This window comes from Rhinolophus sinicus, linkage group LG12 (assembly GCF_036562045.2).
Source record: "Rhinolophus sinicus isolate RSC01 linkage group LG12, ASM3656204v1, whole genome shotgun sequence".
NCBI classification, from domain to species: Eukaryota; Metazoa; Chordata; class Mammalia; order Chiroptera; family Rhinolophidae; genus Rhinolophus; species Rhinolophus sinicus.
Window position 1 is genome coordinate 6,280,752 of NC_133761.1, and position 22,305 is coordinate 6,303,056.

Genomic DNA, 22,305 nt, shown 5'->3' on the forward strand with positions numbered 1-22,305 from the left:
ACTGAATTATGCATCTAATGCAAGTTTTATCCAAAAGTAGATATAACATGACAGTTCCCTAATACAATTAAGTAATCTATAATAATTTGAGAATTGGGGGTTAAGACCACAGAGTTTGAATTTTTATTAATGTAAATAAAATAAATCCATTATTAGCACAATAAATTTTGGCTGTAGGCCAGTTAAAGATCTATGTCATGAGTGACATTATTTTACTCAGTAGGACAACAGAGGTTAGTGACAATCAATACCTCTCCTTTAAGTCTATTGTTGACACCAATTGAGATGTAATAAGAGTTTTATGACTCGGCTTTTTAACTTTGAAGCAGGGCAAACAGCATAAAAATTAAGAATTTTGTTTCAAAACATTTTCACATTGAAATCAACCTGAATACAAATAAAGAATGAGGGAACAGCATTATGTTCCTTAAAAACCTAAAATAATTTACAAAATTTTCATTAATGATTACTGGTCTCTTTGTTACAAAACTGGCAAGGACTCTAAAATTTTTTTAAATCATGCAAACAGAAACAGCCGAGTTACTCAATTTTTCTCTTTTTTTTAAACTCAATTTCAGAATGTTGTTTTCTGTACTTCTCTCAGAAATAGGCACTGCCCTCCATACTAACCTCCACATATAGTAAATAATTTTCACAATCACATTCTTCTCAGCAGGATTGTATGTCATGAAAGATTGACATTGTAATGAATTTTCCAGAAACATTTTATTACCCAAGTCCCTGATTTATTGCATTCTGAGAATACCATAAACAGTGGTGAAAATACAAAATACTGTTATATCTGGGACGTTGAATATAGTAATACACAGTAAAAAAAGTCACTTAAAATTTGGTTGATATACTGACAATAACGGCAAAGACTTAACCGTTTCATGATCACAGAAAATCAGAAGGTATGATTTGCTAACATATGAATCAATTTAAAAGACCGTTGATTTAATACAACATTAATGGAGGCACCAAAACAATGCACTGTAATCAAATCAGGCCTAAAATTACCCTGAAAAACTCAATACAATATCAATTTGGACTATTTTTTAAACGCATATAGGTAAGAGCAAAAGATACTCATTTTAAAGTCTTCTTTATTAGGCTACTAATAAAAAAAATTAAAATAATACAAAATGGATATGTTAGAACTACATTAAGGCTCAGATTTTAAAACAGGAGAACCAAGGAAATCCAGTTATGGCTATTACTGTGTTCTTATCATCTTACAGTGCCCAAGAAGTTAAGCCCTTAGAGAATGTAAAAGCATGCACAGTTCATTATGTACAGGTATCGTGGGAATCTGAAGGTAGCCAAGGCAAAATCTAGCAACTGCAACCTTCACTTTTAAATTCCTCTATTAGGTGGTTTAAAGACAGACCCTTAATAGTTTTTTAAAATTCTCTCTTTTTTGTAGTTATTAAAATATACATCCTAGCAAAAATGTATGGCTCATTGATCAATTCATAAAACACATAGTCAGTCTAACAACACCAATTGTTACAATATAAAAGAAACTTCTTACAAAAGAAGCTTTATTAGATGTCAAAAACCCTGTTTGAACTCACAAATGAAAAGTATTTGTGTAAGGGTCTTTTTTGTAAGCTAGTCAAAGGTGATCCGGCTGGAAGCTTATACCCTGGGGTGCCTGTCTCCAGTCCATCAAATGTTGGAGACAATGGCTATGCCAGTCTATTGAAAATAAACACTAATGAATTCTGTAGTTTGTATACCTTGGAGAAGGCCGAGTTAAAAATATACCATCCATTAATTAGCTTCCTATTCCCATATCTGAGCAAAAGGGCAATTTCAATTACGTGGATATTATAGCTCCACGATCATTCCAGTTGGGAACCTTGAAAAAAATCAAATGCTACCATTTCATACCTGCTCCAGCACTGGAGCCGTTTCACTGTAGTCTTCCTTTTTTTCAGCACCATCCACCCCAACAGCTTTGGATGCCAACAAACCTTGAGAAAAATTGTACAGAAATTGCTTATTAGAAAAAATATTGACTTTCACCCTAATGAACTTCACAAAATTTTAGCAGTTGAAATCCCATACTTTTTAAAATATAGGAAGAAAATATTCTCAAAAGTACAAACACCCTTAACAATGACTCAAGAGACTGCATTAGAATTTGAAGGTTACTTGCTTTAATATTACTCCTAAAGATATTCTTAAAACACCACAGACAATCACATTTATTCTGTAAAAATTTTAAATTCTACGGCTTAATGTCCAGAAACCTAATGTTACTTAGATTGTTAGTACTCTTAATATGGGCTTTGTTTATATAACTGAAATGAAATATGAAATTAAGATATGAGAAATCCTTCCAAATATCTAGAATGTAAAATAAGACTTTTTGTTGTTGTAGTAACTAAAAAATAGTCCCAATTTTTAATTTCACTTGGATTTTTTGACCTAAGCTTTACGGGTTTCACTCTATACCCAGCTGTATTTTATCTTTTTACAAAAGTGATGAAAACACTGATGGAGCCATTTTTTGTTAATGTGAAAAAAAGTATGGGTCTTTCCTACAACACTGGAACTTAACAGCATAGCCCAATTCTACAAATGATGAAATATAAACGGGAGTTCCCATTTTCTCCAATGTATACATACCACTAATTCTCAATTTTAGAAGGCAGAATATTTTATCTGGAGTAAATATAATTAACTTTACAAGACATTAAATCTCTGCTTTAATTTATAAATTAAAGGCATTTACGTGGTCAAGAGTCTTTGCTAAGCGCCTGACAAGTACCTTCAACGAGGCCAAGTTTATAACCCTTGTGTAATAACAAATATTTGCTTTTGCTTATGGCCACTGGGTACGCAGTCACCAAAAATCATTTTTGTGTCATTTCAAAGCTGGCACACACCACCACTGCTTCAACGGAAGCATGTTTAACAACTGACAACATAACAGTATACTTACTACAGCAATGACACCACCTATATTACTGAAGCTGTCTACAGCACATTTAACAAGAGAAAAAAAATGTGCCAAGGGTCACATAACTTCAAGCTACTGACATGGCAATATCTCTTGACTGTTTCAGAAAACTATCTCAAAGATGGTAAGTAATCTAAGTAGGGATTCAAATACGTAGTAAAATTGTATTCTTAAAGTAATACTATAGCCAAGTGTCAAATTAGGCAAAAAGCCCCTTTCCTTTATTGGAAAGCTGAATATCTAGCACTCAGAATTGTAATTTAAAATAGAAAAGGCATAATGTAAAATCATGATGTGGATACATCAATGATTGGTATTAAAGTTGGTATATTTGGTCCAGTTTGAGATAACAATCTACCTAGTTTGTTCAAGTCTCATATAATATCAAGTATAGATTTAAGTGGGGGGGAATGATATATAAATAATTTTACAAAATAGTCTATAAACCATAAATTCAATCCTTATTAACTTCTGAACATATTTTTATGTGACTGAAAAAGATGTAGAAAGATATATTTAACATTTAAAACCACATTCACTAGGCTTTTCTTCTCTAGCTAATATTTTTGAGAATCAATACTACTAAAATTGAAAGAAAAATAATTAGGGAATCAAGTTCTTTTGTAGGAAAAAGTAGAGGTTCTACTTCTAAGGGTTAATCAAACAGGACAAATATCTGCTATTCAATCTATTAAATTATATTTTACATTTTGTTTTCCTTCATATACGTAGTGGAAATACTTTTTAAAATCTCATCAATAGATGGAATAGACCACAAACGGTAAGATTAAGAACAAGGTACTACAAGTTTTAAAAAACATAATTCAGCCATACTCTGTGAATTTAAACTAGGATATTACAGACCCATTTAATTAAAAGCAACTTCCACTTAATGGTTTGTAAAGGAAAAAATAAAGCTTTCTAATATTCTTATAAAAAGTAATGGGATATTTAATAAAAACTACTTAAAGTTACATTAGAAAATACAATAGTTGGCATCTAGAGAATTCAAAAGCCTCAAATACGATCGATAAAAAGATTTTCGTACTCCATTTTACAAGAGTTACCAAATATAAAAAAACAAAAGGGGACAAAAAATAAAATGTCCTTGAGGATTCTGACTACTTCTGCCTTACGAGGCAGTTAAAAATCTGTTATCTTGACCTGCTAATGTTCTGGGGAAAAGTGCATATGCTTAGAAAATTAGAATTGGAAGTAAATAAATACAAATGAAATTATTTTTAGTTAATTGCAAACACGTCATCAATATATTACTGACAGGTCCTCCTCCAGAAGAATGTTTCTAAGAGTGATTATCTTAACAAAATGCTTTGTGCAGTTTTAAGAAATTATTTAAATATCAGGTCAAAGTAGAATGTCAAATATTCATGAGTCCCACCCACAAAGTTACCATTTCTCAATATCCTACTTCAGCTATAAAATACATAGCAGGTCTCTCTCGCTACCGATAAGAATAGACAGAACAGAGGCCAGAGCACCCTGGAGTAGCAAGGGGAAGTAGAAAGAGCAAAGCGTTTACATTTGGGGCGTACGTTTCATCCAGGGATTCCAAAACACAGTATTCTTACTGAGATTAAGAATCAAATATTGTTGCTATTACCAATAGCACATTACTGGCCAAGTCAAACTTCCAGGTGTAGATTATCTTTAAAAGGCCTGAAGCTGCACAAACGTCTCGAGCTGGCTGACCTTCCAGGAACTCCTAGAACTATTAGAAACAGACCACGCACCAGCTGCTGATGCTCTTCCTCCTATGCTCTCTACAACCTGTATTTTAAAATCGACTCAGATTTGCTTGCAGTTTGCTGGCTACTTTGTCCCACAGTATGGACTCCTGATTCTCTCTGTAAAATTATCTATTATAAATTGATATGCATAAAGTATGTAACTATCAGTAAGGTACATTACATAATGAAAAATAAGACTCTGGAATAACATACATGTACTTTGCAGCTACAATTCCAATGTCTGCTTATTTGGAAACTGATGAAAAAACTCATCCCATACCATTTCCTATGTAGAAATCAGGTTTAGAACCTCTGTAGGATATGTATATGGGAAGAAAGAGAGTGAATAAAATAAACACATTAATTAAATTTTTCCAGTGGTTGGTCCACTTATTTCCAGCTATAACTACTTAGGAAATAAATCGAGTGGGGGAAATACATCAGAGCAGGCTGAGATGCTGCCATAATCACAGCCCTATGCTTCTCAGCAGCAAAGGGACAAAAAGACACGTATAAGTGAGCTTGATAAATTTAAAAAGCACCATAATTCCATAATGAAATTTCTATTTTATATTAGTTCTCATCTGTTTTTATGGTCTGCAAACGAAATTTACTGTACAGAGGTAGGCTTAAGTTTCATCCATCGAAGACAATCTTATCATGTCTGTTGTCTTTTTGCATATAATTGTAACATGAAATCAGAAATAGATGCAGAGAGACGAACGATTAACAGGATTATCATACATTTAAATCTTTTGAGTAAATCAAAGGAAAAATTCGTAACGGTTTCACATTCGTAAAATCGTATGCTTTTCCATTGCTGTCAAACTATCACGTGCTCACTTCAGAGTCACAAAAGGAGGTGAAGACAACGTCCCTCCAGAGAAGGCACCGGGTGTTACTAAGCAACCAGTATTAGAACTTCCGTGAGGCACATGGTAAAATGGTTCTTTCCCCTGCTACTGCCTTTTCGAGGCCATGCGAAGATAATGCATCACTGTGGACTGAGCTGTTTTCTTTTTCTACTTCTTTAAATGTTGAGCTTGAATTTCTCAAAAGACACACGTAAGAGTATATTGACTGAAACTAAAACAAGGTTATCCAGACTGCAGGGAAAACCAGGATGCTAGTAAGCTGGTAGCTGTATCATGTCCGTGTCTCTTCCATCTTCCTCAATTTTGGCTCCTCCCCTCCAACTGTGCTGTTTCAATCTTGGTGTCCCAGGCGTTAGAAGTACTATTCCACTTCTGCCGCAGTACAGGGCACTAGGCTCCATTATCCTAAGGCAAAACTGCAGTCTCCAGTCGCCATCATAACAATCACCTGGGTAAGATTTTGGCTGTCTCCAAAGCTAACAGTTTCTATGGAAAAGGTGGAATGGGTGAGCTGATTTGAAGTATTTCCTGTCTTGGGACCAAATATATCTTTTATCAGAGAAAGGCACAAAAACAATATTAACAAATGGAAAGACTAGGAAGTCTCACCTATTGAAACCAATAATAATCACTTAGGTGAATAGTGTGATACAACAGTGGTTCTACAGAACCCTCAGCTATAGAGTCATTTTTCAGTGGGCTTCCAATCTTCAGAAAATGGACAAAATGTTTAATTTACATTTATTCTTGAATCTGACAATAAAACCAAAACCAACCTTCCAATTGTTTAAAAGAATGCCAACAAAGGTTTGTACAGCTTTATTAGGCCAAAGGCACTAAAAACCATTGTGTCCTTAAAATAAGAACATATGACTGAATAAAGTATCTTAACTGCCCTTTTAACATGTACTCAGAAAAATTATGTATCTTCACGATTTCTTTTAAAGATTAGAACCAGGCTGAATAGACATAGGAAGTGACGGGGCCTAGTATTACTGGCCCCAATTCTAATCCTTAAAACCCCTTCTTCAAGGAGACTTAACCCGGCAAGGGTTTTCAGTGCTTTTCATCATCCTAGCACTTACTTCCAAAATTACCACAAAGCACAAAGAAATACAACCAGATTCTAAAGACCAACGTGAAGATAAGGATAGAAGTTTTAAAAACATATAGAAGTACTTCTACATTGAGAATTAACAGCTTCGGTGTTCATCTTTCCAACCATATATGGAACCATCCTTAATGAGACTGGTCAAGAGTAAGAATGTATAATATTTAGAACCTCTGACATTACATCACCACAGGTTGATAAAAGCAGACAATTCAATTCTTGTAGAAACTACCGCTGCCACCGAGGTGATTTAAAAACTATGGGATTTTATAAAATTTGATCCTATGAATCCTCACAACATCCCTGTGAGGTAGGTAGAAGATGTGTGATATTTTTCACATTTCACAACACAAAAAGCTAACAGCGTTGAAAGATGCTGACTTTGAAAAATCATAAAAAAACTCTCTTATTAACCAGTTATGCTACAACAAAAGACACATTTTGCTTTATTAAAAAGAAGCAACCCTAAAATCAACCCTCCATTCCCCCACCCCAAAAGAATCATTGTAGTTTACCAGTAATCTTGTTAAGTCGAGCTCTCTTTGCCTGAAATGAGTTGCCTTGATTATTTTTCCTCTTGTTGGATAATGTGCTCTCTGGCTGTGGAAAGACCATCTTTGGAACGTTCTCTACATGAAGTCCTACTTTTAATAGAACACATATATGAGAGTTTATATAAAATCAAAACTTAAAACACATGAAAGTTTTTTAAAATAGCAAAATAGTAAAAATGCTTTGCACTTAAATTCTTTTAATCTAGTACTTGACATAGAGCTTAAAAAAACACCAATCTCTCCAGACTGGTATATTAGGAATGAAAACTACTAAGCAGTTATCTTTCAGGAAAGAAAAGCAGGAAGACAATGACTTACTGCTTTTTCCATACTATATATTATATATTGAATTACATGCAGAAGCATTTAAAAAGTTCAAGAAAAAAACATTAAAAAAAACAACAACAACAACAACAAAACCCAAAAAACCTAGTACCAGTAAGTTACAAATCAAAATCTCAACTCATTTCTATTCAAGAATATTGAGGGCGTCCATTATCAGGTATCCATATTAGACCATTAATTTCAGATCTGTAAAATGCTAAAGAAGTTAACCACCATGTTATGCTAAGGGAAGAGCCTAATAATTTAAATACATGTTCAAATTACAGGTAGCCAAGGATCTGACTTATTCATTCCTCACTATGTGAATTTACCACTGCCGTAGGAATGAACGTAAGAACATATTTTGTACCAAATGTGTCACTAGACGTGGGCAGGTCTTCCTTCTTCTCCACCTCCGGTGTGGCTACAGAAGCTGAAGTTTCCTCCTTCTTTGAAGGAACTTTAAACCATTTTCTCTCATCTTTCTCTTTATCTTTATTGCTGTTAGCGCTGGTTCGAGGTTTGTTCCCTGTTTTATTCTTGGCTGCAGCTGCAGCAGCTGCCTTGACTAAAGCTATCCAATCCTCCAAAGGAAAAACACAAAACATGCGAAGCATTAAAAATTAATCAAAATTTCATTACACTAATGAGTAAAAACATGTATCACATTTTCAAAGCTACTTTCACATGCACACAAATACAGAAATCGAATTAACTATATTTACAAGGTAGATTACCAATACCATAGATTACTAAATTGAATCATCTAATGGGTCAGTTGGATTTATAACCTTATATAAAATAGGAAAACAGTCAATAAATAAATATCCCTTTAATACATTTTCTCAGGAATAAAATGTAAAATAACAGAGGAAACCTATGACAAATATGGAGTACTATATGGCATTCTGCCTTATTAATTTAGGGTTTAAATGCCAAGTTGCATTTCTTTTCTGTACTACAAAAAATCATAAAATAAGAGAAAAATGTTTATGTTACTTTTCCTTATTAGGAAGAATGTACCATCAAAGTATGGTCAATTCCATAAAAAACAAGGTGTGATTTTATTAAACTTTAAAGGTTTTAAAGTTCAGGTACCAATTTATTACAGCAGTTTACTATTACCAGTGAAAGAAGGGAAAAAAGAGCTATGTGACTTGGCCCAGGTGAAGTACAGTGTAAGGCTCCAGAGGAATTTCCCTCCCTCTACAACTTCCTGGGGCCGTGTTAGTTACCATTCTTTTGAGGGGCGAATATTTCTTTTTCCTGTATTCATTCTTTTAGTTTGTTGCTAAATAATTTTTACTGTTTTATTTTGAACTAAAAATGCTTACTATAAAAAATATGAAAGATGTAAAGAAGTGGTGCTAACATTTAAATTTTCACAATTGAAGTTTTTTTTTCTTTTTTAAGCAAATATTCGTAATATCTCTACAGAGTTAATCTTCCACTGAGGCTACTAAGCTGTCAAATAGACCGCCAATTCAGATTCAACCCAGATGGGTAAATCCATCAAGTTCTTAGTCCAAGCAACTAAAAACAATTTCACAATATCAAATGCATTTAATTCATGGGTCACATGAACAAAGATGGGTCATTAAGCAATACAGGTTGACGGCTGCTCAGTCTTGAAAATGTATGAAGACAATAAGCACAAAAAAAAAACAAGCGAAATCTATGTCTCTCCCTCTCCCCCATGACTGAAATGAACTAAAAACATCATGCCACTGTACCTAACACATTCATTCAACCAATTTTGAATACCCCACTACCTGTGCTAGGAAGCACGCTAACTACTCATGAGACAACCACTGATAAAAGATGCTGCCTGAAAACCCAAGGAACGCATTGGCTCTGGAGTGACGTCTTTGTTCCTGCCTGGAAAACACCCAGCATCTAGCTTTCCCAGCATTTTAAACTATGTCCCCAGTATGTCTTATTAGAAAGAGAATTATGGCAAAGCTGTGAAATAAAGGTTTGTATTTCTAATTTGTTAAAGAAAAAAACAAATGCACCAGTACTATCCAACCCGTTTTACTTAGACCCACCTCTTTTTTTGGTCTTGCTCATAAGGAATTGATAGGCAAATTAACTATAAGACAATGTGACAGGAGAAATAGTAGAGGAATAAACAAAATAGTGGGGAATAAAAAAGAAAAAGATTAATTTTGACTGAAGTAAAAAGCTAGTGGAAGGCTTCAGTTAAATGATAGATGAGCTGAACTCTGAAGTAGGAATTTGCTAGAGAAAAGGGTAGAGGAAAAGGAGCAAACAGGCACTCCAAACAGAAGGAAAACCTTGTTAAAACCAAGGCATGACAATCAGAGTGCACACGGATGGGAAACGGGTCTGAGGGTCAGAGTAGCTAAAGTATGATGGCCGCAAGTTGAGCCTTCAGAGTGATATTTTAGTAAAGAAAGCACCACCAATGAAAAAGACTTCAAGAGAAACAAGAGTAAGTGCAACCAGACAAGCAAAGAAAAGTGCTAAATTCAGCAGAGATCATATGGTTGCAGAACATTTAACTTTGGGCTCCACACTGTGGAGAAAATTTTAAATTGTTACAGAAATGTTGCAAAATGCCAGGGGTAAATCCCATCCCCAGTTGTTTTCCATCTCCAATAAAGAGAAAACAAGGAGACATCAAGATTCAAGTTGTACTTTGTAAAACTAAAATCAAATATAAAAAAGTTCTTGATCACATGACTCGTTAATCATGGATCATTGCAGTTGTATAATTAAAGAATTCTCCCATTATTTTGTTTTTCCAATTTTAAATATGAAAGATTCATTATCAAAAATAACTAGTGGGATCAAATGAATTAGAACTAATGATATGTTTCAAATTTCCTGTAAATAACATAACAGAGCAGTACACAAGAAGCAGCACTGTCTGAAATCAGGTCTGAGTTCAGAGTCACTGCATATTACCGTTGAGTGAAATTTTAAGTAAGTTACTCAATTTTCTAAGTTCTGAATTCCTCAACTGTGAAATAGAAATATCAGCCATACCTATGTCAAAGGATTTGCTATGAGAATCCAATAAAACCATGTATGAAAGAAATGTTTTATAAATAAAGGACCTTATGAGCCAATCTTTAACACTAGTGAGTTACAATGTAAACTGTATGTCAGCACACTCCCAAGAAGAAAAAAGTAGGGAAGAAAAAGCTATAGAAAGCTTAGAGAAGGGCATTTCCATAATGCATTTATTTAATGCCTTATCTTTTGGTAGTTTAGTAAGAGAAATGTTACTACATATCTTATTAAGGAATTCTCAAAGTACTCAAAATCGAGAAGATAATATGCAAAGTTCAATTCTCTTAACATTACCCAAAAAATACCTGTCTTAGTATATACCCCTAGATTAAAAAAAAAAAAGTCAAAAACTTACTGGGGTAAAAAGACACTCATAAATGAGAACACTTTATAAAAAAAAAAATCTATAAATATTTTAATGTGGTTATAATTTAAAATTAAAGAAAATATAACAAAATATACTACTACCCATAATTTCTTTCAGTAGCTTATATTTTGGCATTGATTTTAATGTTAACTTACATCATGGTGTGACTAAAATACTTACTAAAACTAAATATCCAGTACATACAATAAATTAATTTTTACAACTTATAATTTTACCACAAACCAAACTGGTTCAAGGTTTGACTATGGAAGAAAATAAAGTTTTAGGGCTACGGCCATCTCATGAACACTTGAATAATGAGAATAACAAAATAATAGTTTTAAAGAAAAACATGAAAATTTTGTTTAATTAAATAGGTATATATTAATCTTTCTATGTAGTAACCAAGAAATCACACCACTGAATGCTTAAAAGAACATTTTATTTATACATACAAGTAGGAAGACACAAAGCAATTTACTGACCAAAAGCATTTCCATTTTAAATTTATTTACATATTAAATGGGGAAAACACTCTGCTAGCTGATCATTTCAAAGTAAACTTTTGAAAACCAGGTGATTTAAAACAATCACACTTCTCAGAAGACATCAGGAATCGTTTTTTTAATGCGGGGGTCAACATTTCTGATTACTAAATGTATACATCTGACTGGAGCTGACCAGGTGATTTCAACACATTTCAGGATGACATTTTTCACTGCATGGTATGGAACAAATATGTATAGCATACTTCCATGTTAGACATTTTTAGAGATTACTTTCAATTTCTTAAAATTAATTGTAGGTCCAGGTGCTGAAAATCCCAAATAACAGCAGAACATAAAAGAAAATATTTTAAATTTCTACTGGCACCTTTTCTTTCCAGTATCTCAGGAAACATAGTGAACCAATGGAATCATGGTTTTAACTTCATCCCAGATTCTCCTTCAAATGCTTACCGTTCATTCTCGCTTTGAGCAGTGACAAACCATGTAATACACTGCTTACATCATATGACTCAGAGAACCCTACCCAAAACAGCCTACAGAGTGTCAGGTAAGCGCCTTTTAAAAGAAGATTAACGACTATGATTTATAGAAGAAAGAAGAAGATAAGAAACTCAATATGAAATTTTATATTAAAAATTAACTTTCTAAATGATACTATATACCAGGAAAAACAAAACAGAATTAAAACCAGGCACTTACCTCACTTCCCATAGACTGGTTACACGATCCAGCTGGGTCGATAGGACAACACCAGCTTAGTGGATGCTGGGATTTCACCTGGAACAGAAACTAGTGACCTATAACTTTAGCAGGTCTAAAACCAAAGAAGCAAAAATCACGTGTATAATTTACTTTACATTCTAAGCTTCTTTTTCTTGCTGCTATTTGGGGCTATCAGCACATAATCCTACAATTAGTTCACTTTAAAAATACATGTGCATAATTTCATCAGTCACCACTCAAGAAGACATCCCTGTGGGTAGCTAGGAACGCTGAGCACTCTTACCTGCCCCTTAGCATCCTCGGGCATGGCTTTAATGTGCATTCTTTTTAAACAACGAATTACGCCGTCATAAAACTGAACTGTGAATGTTCCTGAAATTGGAGTAAGTCAGAATCATTAGAAAACATAATTCAATCTTACAGCAACACTTGAAATCCAACAAGTCATGCCCTAACAAATAAATATTCTGCAATTGTAATGACTGCAAACAAACAACCTTGTTCAGGAATCCATCAAGTTTATTAAATTTATTTTCTCTTTCCATCTGCAAATAACTCAAATTTCCCATTAAAATACCCAAATTAAATCTAGATAAGTTAGTTGCATGTAATTCTGATTTTTACTGAAAGATTTTAAAATTTATTTTGTATAATTTAAATATGTGTTTAAATATGTCAGGTATGTTATAATATACCTGGACAAAAACAAAATCATTTAGAAAAATGTATAAATATTTCTATAAAAATTATCATTTGCTCTCTTTCAAAGTTTCTTTCCAAGTAACAGAGAGAAAGATCTGATATAGCAAACAATCATTTTCTCAGTAAAGAATTATTCCTCTGGAAATACTAATAAACTGGCAAGTAAGAATTAGAGTCATAGGCTTTAAAGCTAGAAAATACGTTACAGGTCATCTAGGTAAGCCTTCCTGTGCAGATCAGACCACTGAACTCCAGGAAGGCTAAATGCGGCATCCAATGACAGCGGGCGGGGCAGCTGCACTCCATAACTAACCCCCAGCCCCACGCCTTTCCCACTAACTAAACCTGCCTTCAGGACTCAAGATTCTGTTTGCACGTCTATTACAAAGCACATTCACTTCTTGTAACAGACTCCATTACTGCAAGTCAATAAAAGTCAGTTCTACTAGAAAACATAAATCATGTAGATTTTATACTATGGAAATTCTAATGTTTTTTCTATCATTTCTTGTACAAATGAGGACAGAGTGCCACGTTAAGTAAACAGATACCTGACCTTTACAAAAGAAGTATAAACAATACATGTGATCATTGGTGTTACCGGCTTTGAAGTTGGCACCAAAGCCAATGCCATATATGGGCAAAGATTTTTTTTTTAATAATCTGAATTTTATTATCTTCCTACAATGAGCATAACACACAGTATCGCAGATATAAAGATCTAAGCCCACGTTATGAAAAACTCTGATCAGTCGAATGGCAAGGATGTGAAGACACTGGGGAAATTCTGAGCATGCCAAGCCTCACGGATCCCTTAGACTAGCATCATTCCTGCAATTGGCCTCTTCCTCCTCCAATGGCACTGCAGACAGCAGCCTCCTCACTATGTGGCCTGTGCATCCATCCCGCGCTGCCACTACTCAGTTTCCGCTATTGTGCCGCCTCCCTCCTTTCCTATCTCCAACCCGCTCTTCAATGACCAGCTCTTCAAATCCCACCCATAATATGAACACTTCCCTGACCACTGCAGTCTATCCTGCTTTGCCTCTTCTTTTCAACTTCTCTAAGACGTATTATAAATACCTTAAAGTTTACAAGTATTAGGTTAGCTTTTGCAGTGAATAGCAGGCTCCTTGAGGGCTTCCTTTGCCTTTTTTTTGAGGGGGCAGGCTCACCCACCACGTGGGACATGTCAAAATCACAAAGTAAATACCGGCCGTGGGGATTAAAAAAAAACCAAACAAATTGTATCTGCCAATATTTCACTCAGGGCTCAAACTGCCCCTATGACTGCAGAGATTGTGGTCAGTATCATCACTCTTGTATTAATACAAGCTTCGTTTTCTATATTCCACGCCCACGGACCAATGGGATGGACTAAAGAATGAGGGTGGTTTTGTTTCTGAGTGTGCTGTGTGTGTGCATGGACTCCCAAGGAGCTTTAAGCATGGAAGGAAGGTCCCAAAGTTCCCTACACTTAAAGAAATCGCTCTTAATTAAAATAGCATTGTTTAATTGTGCTTTGTTTTGTGCTACTTGGGGTGGATCCTATTGTCCAACAGAACTGAGTCTTTCCTCCTTCCTTTTGTCCCCCAAATTGTAACCGACTGCCTATGCTGTGCCAGGCTGTGGAGGGGCCCATGGGGCCCAGGTGTGTAAGACATGGGAATACGAGCTCCATGACACAGCCCTCCTGACGCCTGAGTGCACAGGGAGATGAAGGCCCCAGTAGAAACGGAGAAATAACCCTCAAAACTGAAATGTCCCTCAAGTCTTCCTGTACTAAGGTGATTAGTGGTAATAACATCATAGCCCTATTTGTTATTTTACTTCATTAAAACAATACCTTGGAATAAGGTCTTTGTAAAGTTATATCAATTTTCCAGACAGACAACTGTGACTTACTTTTTCACACTTAACATCCTTTAACATAGCTCTTTAAATGTTCTTGTCTTCTATCTTCTCTTTCCTCCTATTTTTTCCTCAAGTCTGTTGTTACTTTAGAAGTTCAGCTTAATCCCTTCCTTGGCTCCCCTCACCTCCAAATAAAATTCAAATTCTTCAGCCATATTACGTTCATATACCGATCCTTGCTTCTCTCCAACCTCTCCTGCTATTCTAGCCCCTTTAAAGGAACCCTTCACTCCAGTCACATCAAAGACTGCATTTCCTGAAAAATGGCATGCCTCTCTTCTATTCTTTTGCACACACCATTTCTTCTGCCAGAAAGCCTTTTCATTCCTTATCTACCTAACTTGTTCACCTTTCAAGATTCAGTTTAAAGGAAGTGTCCCCTTACTTAGATTAAATGCCCTTCTTGCAAAGACGCTGTCATTCAATGCGTGCATCTTCAGTAAAAAGAATGAGTGGTCCAGTTTAAGAAAACTAATGTATTACTGACTTGAAAGATATACTTACAAGTATTTCACAACTGTTTTAAAGAAAAATTTAAATAAGAAATCTAAAAAATAAGTATATTTCCAATAATAATTTAAATATTAATTCTCATGCCTTTTCCAATTAATCAGTCTACAAGTCCTGTTTTTTAAATTCATTATCTGTACAATAGAGTTAGTCATCATATGCCACACTAACACACCTGGTTTGAGTGTTACTTTAAACATTTCTGATCAGCTCTGTAATCTTTGCTCAGTACCAGTATTAGATACCACAAATGGCTATTAGGAAAATTAACTCTCAGTTACCTATAGAAATTAAGGAAAAAAAGGCAGGGGAAAGATGCAATAAAGAAAATTCTCAAAATGATGAAGTTCCATACTCTTCCCTAAGAAAATATTGTACAGTATTTCACTTCTAAGTTGAACTAATTTGAATTTCTCTGTATCTTTAACTTTCCTCACACTCTGGTTGAGATGCTCATAAAAATAACTTAGCCAACAAACTGGAATCAGAGAAGGAGAAATAAAAAGCATATGATACAAGCCTGTGAACTGAAAGCTGAAAAATGTTAACCAGCTATCTACCTCTACTAACTTACACAATTTATTCAGGCATTAATTAAAATCAGAAATACAGTTAAAATTTTACTATTAATCCCATTTTAAACCTCAGATCATGTCAGATACATACCTTCTTTGTTAATTGCTTCAATCTTGGCAGGGTAATAGCGACAGTCTGTCCAACGAGCCAGAACTTCTTCTCCGGCTTTAAAATCCTATTTTAAACAACTTTCAAGATCAATACCGTGTGTAACAAGTAAGCGTTTCCTTAATAAAAATAAGCTTTTGTAAAATTTAACAGAATTCCTTTTAAAAGCTATCATTACATGTCTAGCAAATGAAAAAGGCTCGCCACTTACAAAGAACTCTTCCTCATCCTTGAGTCCTTCTTTTCTCAGTGCAGGCCTCTCAAGGGGTCGTAATCTATTGCTGTCCCAGTAAATCCACTCATCGTAACGGTGACTCCAGCGCTCAAAATGGACCAACATTTTGCCCTCCTCATAGTCGATTTTTTCAATCCGTGATGGATACCTCAAAAATAAAAAGGAGCTTCATATCAAGAGAAAATTCTTACACTTGTTTATACAACCCATTAAAAAGTATGAAATCTTACTGTTAAAACCACAAACAAAACAATATGGGTCTATATTTTTAAACTATTGAACCAACAAAGTTTGCTTTATTATTTTTGTCTTTTTTTAGATGATTTTTCTCAATACCTAATGAAATAAACACTTTGATACACTCCCAGTGGAAATATAGATTACTGCACAAGAACGTTAAAACATGCCTACTTTTGACCCAATAATTCCAATTCTAGAACTATATAAACAAAACATTTATAATAAAGAAAATAGAAACCATCTAAAAATATGGTTAGCCAAACTGAAAATTATCCATAGCTATACAAACAATGGTATAGTCACTGCATGGAATGTTAGTCTTTAAATGTTTACAAATAATTTTTCTACACTTTCTAATATTTTACGACGAGCATGGACGATGGTAGGCAAAGCTCAGTTAAACCTTGAATTTAAAAATTTAAAAATATAAAAAATAACATCACATTGTCCTGTCTTCATGTGTGATTTCCCTACAGTTAATTCCAAAATAGAATTCTGAGCTAACTCAAATTTTGTAAAAAGGAACACTGCTTCATCATTCCTAATGTACTGTATTAAATGTTCACACTACTCAATTTTTTAAAAATATCATTAAATAAACTTAAGAACTCAATAGCAGCACATGGTAGATGATTCAGCCAAAATAGTTGTATCTAATATTTTTACTAGTTTTTGATAAATCTGAAGTTTTCTTTTCCTCTGGACAATTACCTTCACCTATAAAGCACGGTAGACCTTACATAACTTTGCAATTTAGGAATGCATTTCTACCTGCTTTATGGATCGCTTATGCTATTCAAGGCTTTTTACACATTTCAAGGGCCCTGAATCACCCTCTGGTACAGCCTTTCCCCACTTCGGTCTGGTGACACTGAAACTTCCAGCACACCATGTCTGTCAAACATCTGTGCTCTGTATACTCTGCCCTTCCTGCCTCGCCCAAAGCTGCCCCTCCCTTCCTCTGTACACTCATCATTCAAGGCTTGGTTTAGCGTGTACTCACTTGTATGAAGATTCCCTGACTCCCCTCCCCTGCTGACTGCACCCTTCTAGTCATAACCATCTTGGTGTGGGTTCCTAAACTGTGTGCACAGCATTTACAGCCTGTGAGACACTAATACGTGTGACACAAAAAAGGGGCCCGCAGTCACAACTAAGCTCGGAAATCACTGGATTTTAAAAACTGTTTTCATAGAAAGATGTCTTGGTCGGGTCAACAAGGTGGAGATAAAGCATTCACCGTTACCAAACGTAAAGAACTACGTAACCCTTTTACCAAGGACTATTTATTAACATTTCTCCAGATGGTAAGAGATCTAGGAGGACCATGATGTAAGTAGCTACTCAGGCTGGGAGCTTTGGGGTAACAGTCACGTCCACCCTCGGATCCCCAGCATCCTGCAGTCACACACACACACACACACACACACACACACACACGCGCCACTCAGAACATGCTCAGCATGAATAGGAAGTGGTTAGTGTTAAAGACAATTCGCACATTTGCTCAGAACTAAGCCCGGCTGTCAACCCAATTATAATCTTCGGGAACTTCTTAGTCTTTTGGGGGAGTGGCTGAGGAAATGCTTTGTTAAAGAACAGCATAAACACAAGAACCCCTAGGGGATTCATATGCTCCAGGAGGGGGACGGACCAAGGCCACTCATTTACACTGAAGGCTGTAAGGCTCATCTTGGGCAGTGTTGCTCTCAGTTTTTGTTTTTGCGGCTCTGGTTTTTTAAAACATAAAAATTGTCAAGAACATTAAGGGTTAGCCTAGGAATAAGGTTATCCTTTCATTTATTTTTCAACATTCACTCACCACTTAACTACAACAAAGAGAGTCTATCAGTTATAAACATTGATAAATTCCTCTCAAAACATAAGAGCCCTAATTTCACAAATTTATCACAGCCTTTAAATTTCTGAATAAAAAGTAAAAGGTTTATTCTTAGGTTCCTTCACATTCTCATGTACCCAACTCTAATTCCTGAAACATTTCTCCAAGTGAGAATAGTCCACAGAAACAGAGTCAGACATTACCTTTATTGTCAAAACATGATTCAATTCAGTCAAGAATCAGATCTGAGTGAGTTCAAATAACTTCAATCTGGACTGCATTTTTAAGTACCTTAGTTTTACTAAAATATTTCAAATTCTGTTGGCTAAGAGGATGCCAAATGCCATAAGCAGAGTAAAAATTACATTTTGGGGAACTTCTTCAGGATAATTTATAGCATGTTACACTCTTTACATAAATATCAAGATTGATATGTAAACTTTGGATGAAGGCCAAGAATTAAATACGTAACACAAATACCCAAGATTATCGATTTTAATTTTTACAATGTTTACTACCAACCAAATGTTGAATCTTAAAGGTGTCGTAAGTATTATCATTACAAAGAAAGTCCAAATTTCTGTTTATTCATTCAACATATATTTGGGGATCTAATAAGATCAAGACACTTGGTAGGCACTGCTGGTAGGTAAAAAAGAAGCATAATTAACTCCTACCTTCCAGGAACTTAGCTTGGGTCAGATGAGGCGAGGGAGGGAAGAATCAGAATGTTTACTCAGAGTCGTACGTGAGTCAGACTTTGTGTTCCTTCCTTATGTCAACTGTTCTCTATATGCCTCACCTCAATGGATCCTAGTAACCACCCCAGGTATAGATAACACAATCCCCATTTAATAAATGAACACTGCCCAAGAACACTTGTGGCCGAGTTTTCAAAGCCAAAACTATCTGGCACAATAGCCTACAGAAGAAATGGGATGAGGCCTGTATCAAAGTGATAATGTCATACCTGATAAACTGGTAAGTACACGTATAGACAAAAATTTTACATAGGGTTCTATTGTTAAAAGTTTAGTGAGAATTCAGAAGGTCATTTTAGATCCTTGGAGAACACTATCTACATTGGTCTTGGTGGGGGGGGGGGGACTTGTAGGATTTAGGCTTGACAAACAGCAAACAAAAGTCAGTTGTACACACAGAGCACATTCCACTTATTCACTCAGTGCTCATTTACTTAAAACCATCAAGCAACTCCAGGTGAGGCAACCAGCCAATGAGGATGCAGAGACAAGTCCTGTCCTTAAGGACCTTACGATCAGAGATTGGAGGGGCACTTCAAGGACACAGTTCCCTTTGGCTAGAATACAGTAAACAGGAAGGTGGAAAAAGAGAAGAGTGGGACATTGGATTGGACTGGTTAGCTAGGTTCAAACTAAAGGGCTTTGAAATAGCAAACTAATAAAATGACCATTTATTCTACATACACGAAATTCCCTAAAGTTTGTACTTATTTTGGTTATCAGTTATATCCTAGAAAAAAAATCCTAACATCAATATCTTTGCTATACGTGTTAAAATGCACAAAATAGCAATTTAACATATAGTTTTATACAGAGCAATGATTTCCCTGTTCTAGCAGATGGCCCATAGTAATAATGCTTTGATATACACAGTGAATGAAAAATACTGTTGAACAAATGCATGCACAAATGTTTCTCCATCTTGAATTACGGCAATATTATTTTGATGCACTACATATATTTTATAATATAAGTGAATGTGAACGGAACATAAGAATTTTCATATTGAATTTGGAAGATGTAGTGGTAATGTTTTTATTTTGTCATTTTTAAAAGGCTGAATCATGGAAAGCTGTTAAAGAATAGAGATTAGGCTCAGATCCAGATATTTACAAAAGATTTAAGAAGTGGAAGATGGGTTTCAGAATTAAACAATAAGGGATAAGAAAAAAAATACCATAGTTGGCATATCTCAAGTGTTCAAAAGATATGGAGAGAAGGCAACCTCACTAGAAGTATGATTCTTCAATGCCAAAATTCTACAAAGAGCTCTCTTACCCCTTATCATCTGTTACTGCAAAATATCACAAAATTTTCACTATCTTCCCTATTATAATCCCACTTTGAAATGTACGCATTGTTTAAATGATATTTACTTGTGCAGAAAAAAAGGGATTGCCTCCATTGCTCTGGGTCCACCTTGCTCTCAGATGTCTTTTACACTTGAATCCTAGAGAACACAGTTCATTCTCAGCAAATTTAAGAAAAATGACCCACCCTAAAATTGGTTCTTTCTGGTCTATTAGGCTTAATGGAAACAAAAGGCATTCAGAAATACTGAGACTCTATAATGATTCTTGCTTAATTTAACAATATTCATACATGCGATTCTGCCACTGTAATCTCTCAGTTGATTTCTTGGGACCCTTTCTGAATCACTGTGGTCAAAGTCTTCTAACAGTCAGTTAAACTGCGGCTACTACTACAGAGTAGAGCAACACCATTCCCAAGAATAATGGTAATTATTTTCACCTACCAGGAACTCCTATAGCACTTTATTGTCTTATCAGATAATCCCGGCATTTTAATGCTATCACTCACTGGTGCTTCCCACTTCCAAGATTATTCCAAGAGTAGCAAGATCTATGGATTCTGGCCTAAACACATAATCCAGTAAGAGCCAGATACTGACCAAAGTGGTTAGCTATACACTGAATACACTGTAGCAGTTCCCTACAGTACCAACTCTTCAGTGTTGACAAAACACAGAGGATATGAGAAACCTCAAATGGCAATGACCGTAACAGATGAATTCCTATACTGGCTCACTCTGTGAACTGTTTTATGTGGGCAGGTCCTGACTCACCCCAGTAGACCAGGAGACTGCGATACCCTGAGGCAGTATGCAAAAAGTGTGTCTGGTGTACGTGTGCACTGGTATTCTTTTGAGGTGGGGGTTCTCAACTTTAATCAGATTCTCAAAAGGGTCCATGATCAAAAAAGAAACTCCTCTGGAAGGCAAAATCATGTATTAACTCTCAAACTATAGGTGTGCCATTATCCTTGGAAGGAAGGAAGATATGATGGGCATGCAGCTATGCCAGAACTATAATCTGATCAATTTTTAAAAAATCCCTTTATAGTATTCAATGTGGTAACAGTAAAATAAACGGTTTTTGAATTTCAGGAACTCATTCTAATTTGTCATCTAGTTTGATATAACCATATTTTCACCTGTATTGGTAAAGAAAATCAACCATGAGGAAATGAAAAAGGAAATCTTTGATACACTAATGGTGTATGGGCTCCTGCACTTAAGCCAAAGGACAGAGTTGTCAACTACTCAGTGACAATTCATTGAGGTTACAACCCACTGAGTAAGGCCAAACAACACTATCCAATGTCCTAAAGATCATCAGAATTCACTCTGAGATTTAGCTAACTATTTAAATCAGTGCCATATTAATCAAAAAGGCAAAATATTTTTAAAAATTGCCCGATAAATTACTCAAATTATATATTTTACATGTCATTTTATTTATATTACTAAGACACTGAAATTTCTAAAAATTGACAGTTCTTCATTCATTTAACTCTTCATTCATTTAACTCAAAAAATATTGAGTCTCTAATTCACTATGTGCCAGACACTAAAATAACAATAAAACTACAAATACAAATAAGATATTATTCTAATCAACTCAAATTCAGAGGAAAGGGAGAGAAAAAGAGAGTCAAACAAGTTAACACAATTCCCATGCAATGTAACAGCTGGCAGAGGAAAGATACACTATGGTAGCATACAGCGCGTACCTAAATCAGATGCTCTCCTGGATAAAGTAGTTCCTCCATTTTCAAAGAATGAAATACACTAGAAATATGACTTAATCATAATTTAAATGTTAGCAGAAACTTAGGGAGTTAGGATTAACAATTCAAACAGTTTTGTGGATAAGAACTCATAAGCAAGAAACTCTA

At 35.1% G+C, this 22,305-nt stretch overlaps 1 protein-coding gene across 16 annotated transcripts in view; it reads right to left on the reverse strand.

The window, feature by feature from the left end:
* Positions 1–22,305, reverse strand: part of PHF20L1 (PHD finger protein 20 like 1) — a 61,888-nt gene that overhangs the window by 27,016 nt on the left and 12,567 nt on the right. For 5 of the 16 annotated variants that reach the window (XM_074316814.1, XM_074316808.1, XM_074316806.1 and 2 more), the window contains 7 exons: positions 16,243–16,414; positions 16,014–16,098; positions 12,505–12,593; positions 12,198–12,287; positions 7,954–8,167; positions 7,221–7,349; positions 1,897–1,979 (listed from right to left, as the gene is read on the reverse strand). In XM_074316814.1, coding sequence (XP_074172915.1) covers positions 1,897–1,979; positions 7,221–7,349; positions 7,954–8,167; positions 12,198–12,287; positions 12,505–12,593; positions 16,014–16,098; positions 16,243–16,414 — 862 coding nt within the window. Of the gene's footprint in view, positions 1–707; positions 1,980–7,220; positions 7,350–7,953; positions 8,168–12,197; positions 12,288–12,504; positions 12,594–16,013; positions 16,099–16,242; positions 16,415–22,305 lie in introns of those variants that run through there. The other 11 variants (XM_074316816.1, XM_074316810.1, XM_074316809.1 and 8 more) reach the window with 6 other exon arrangements.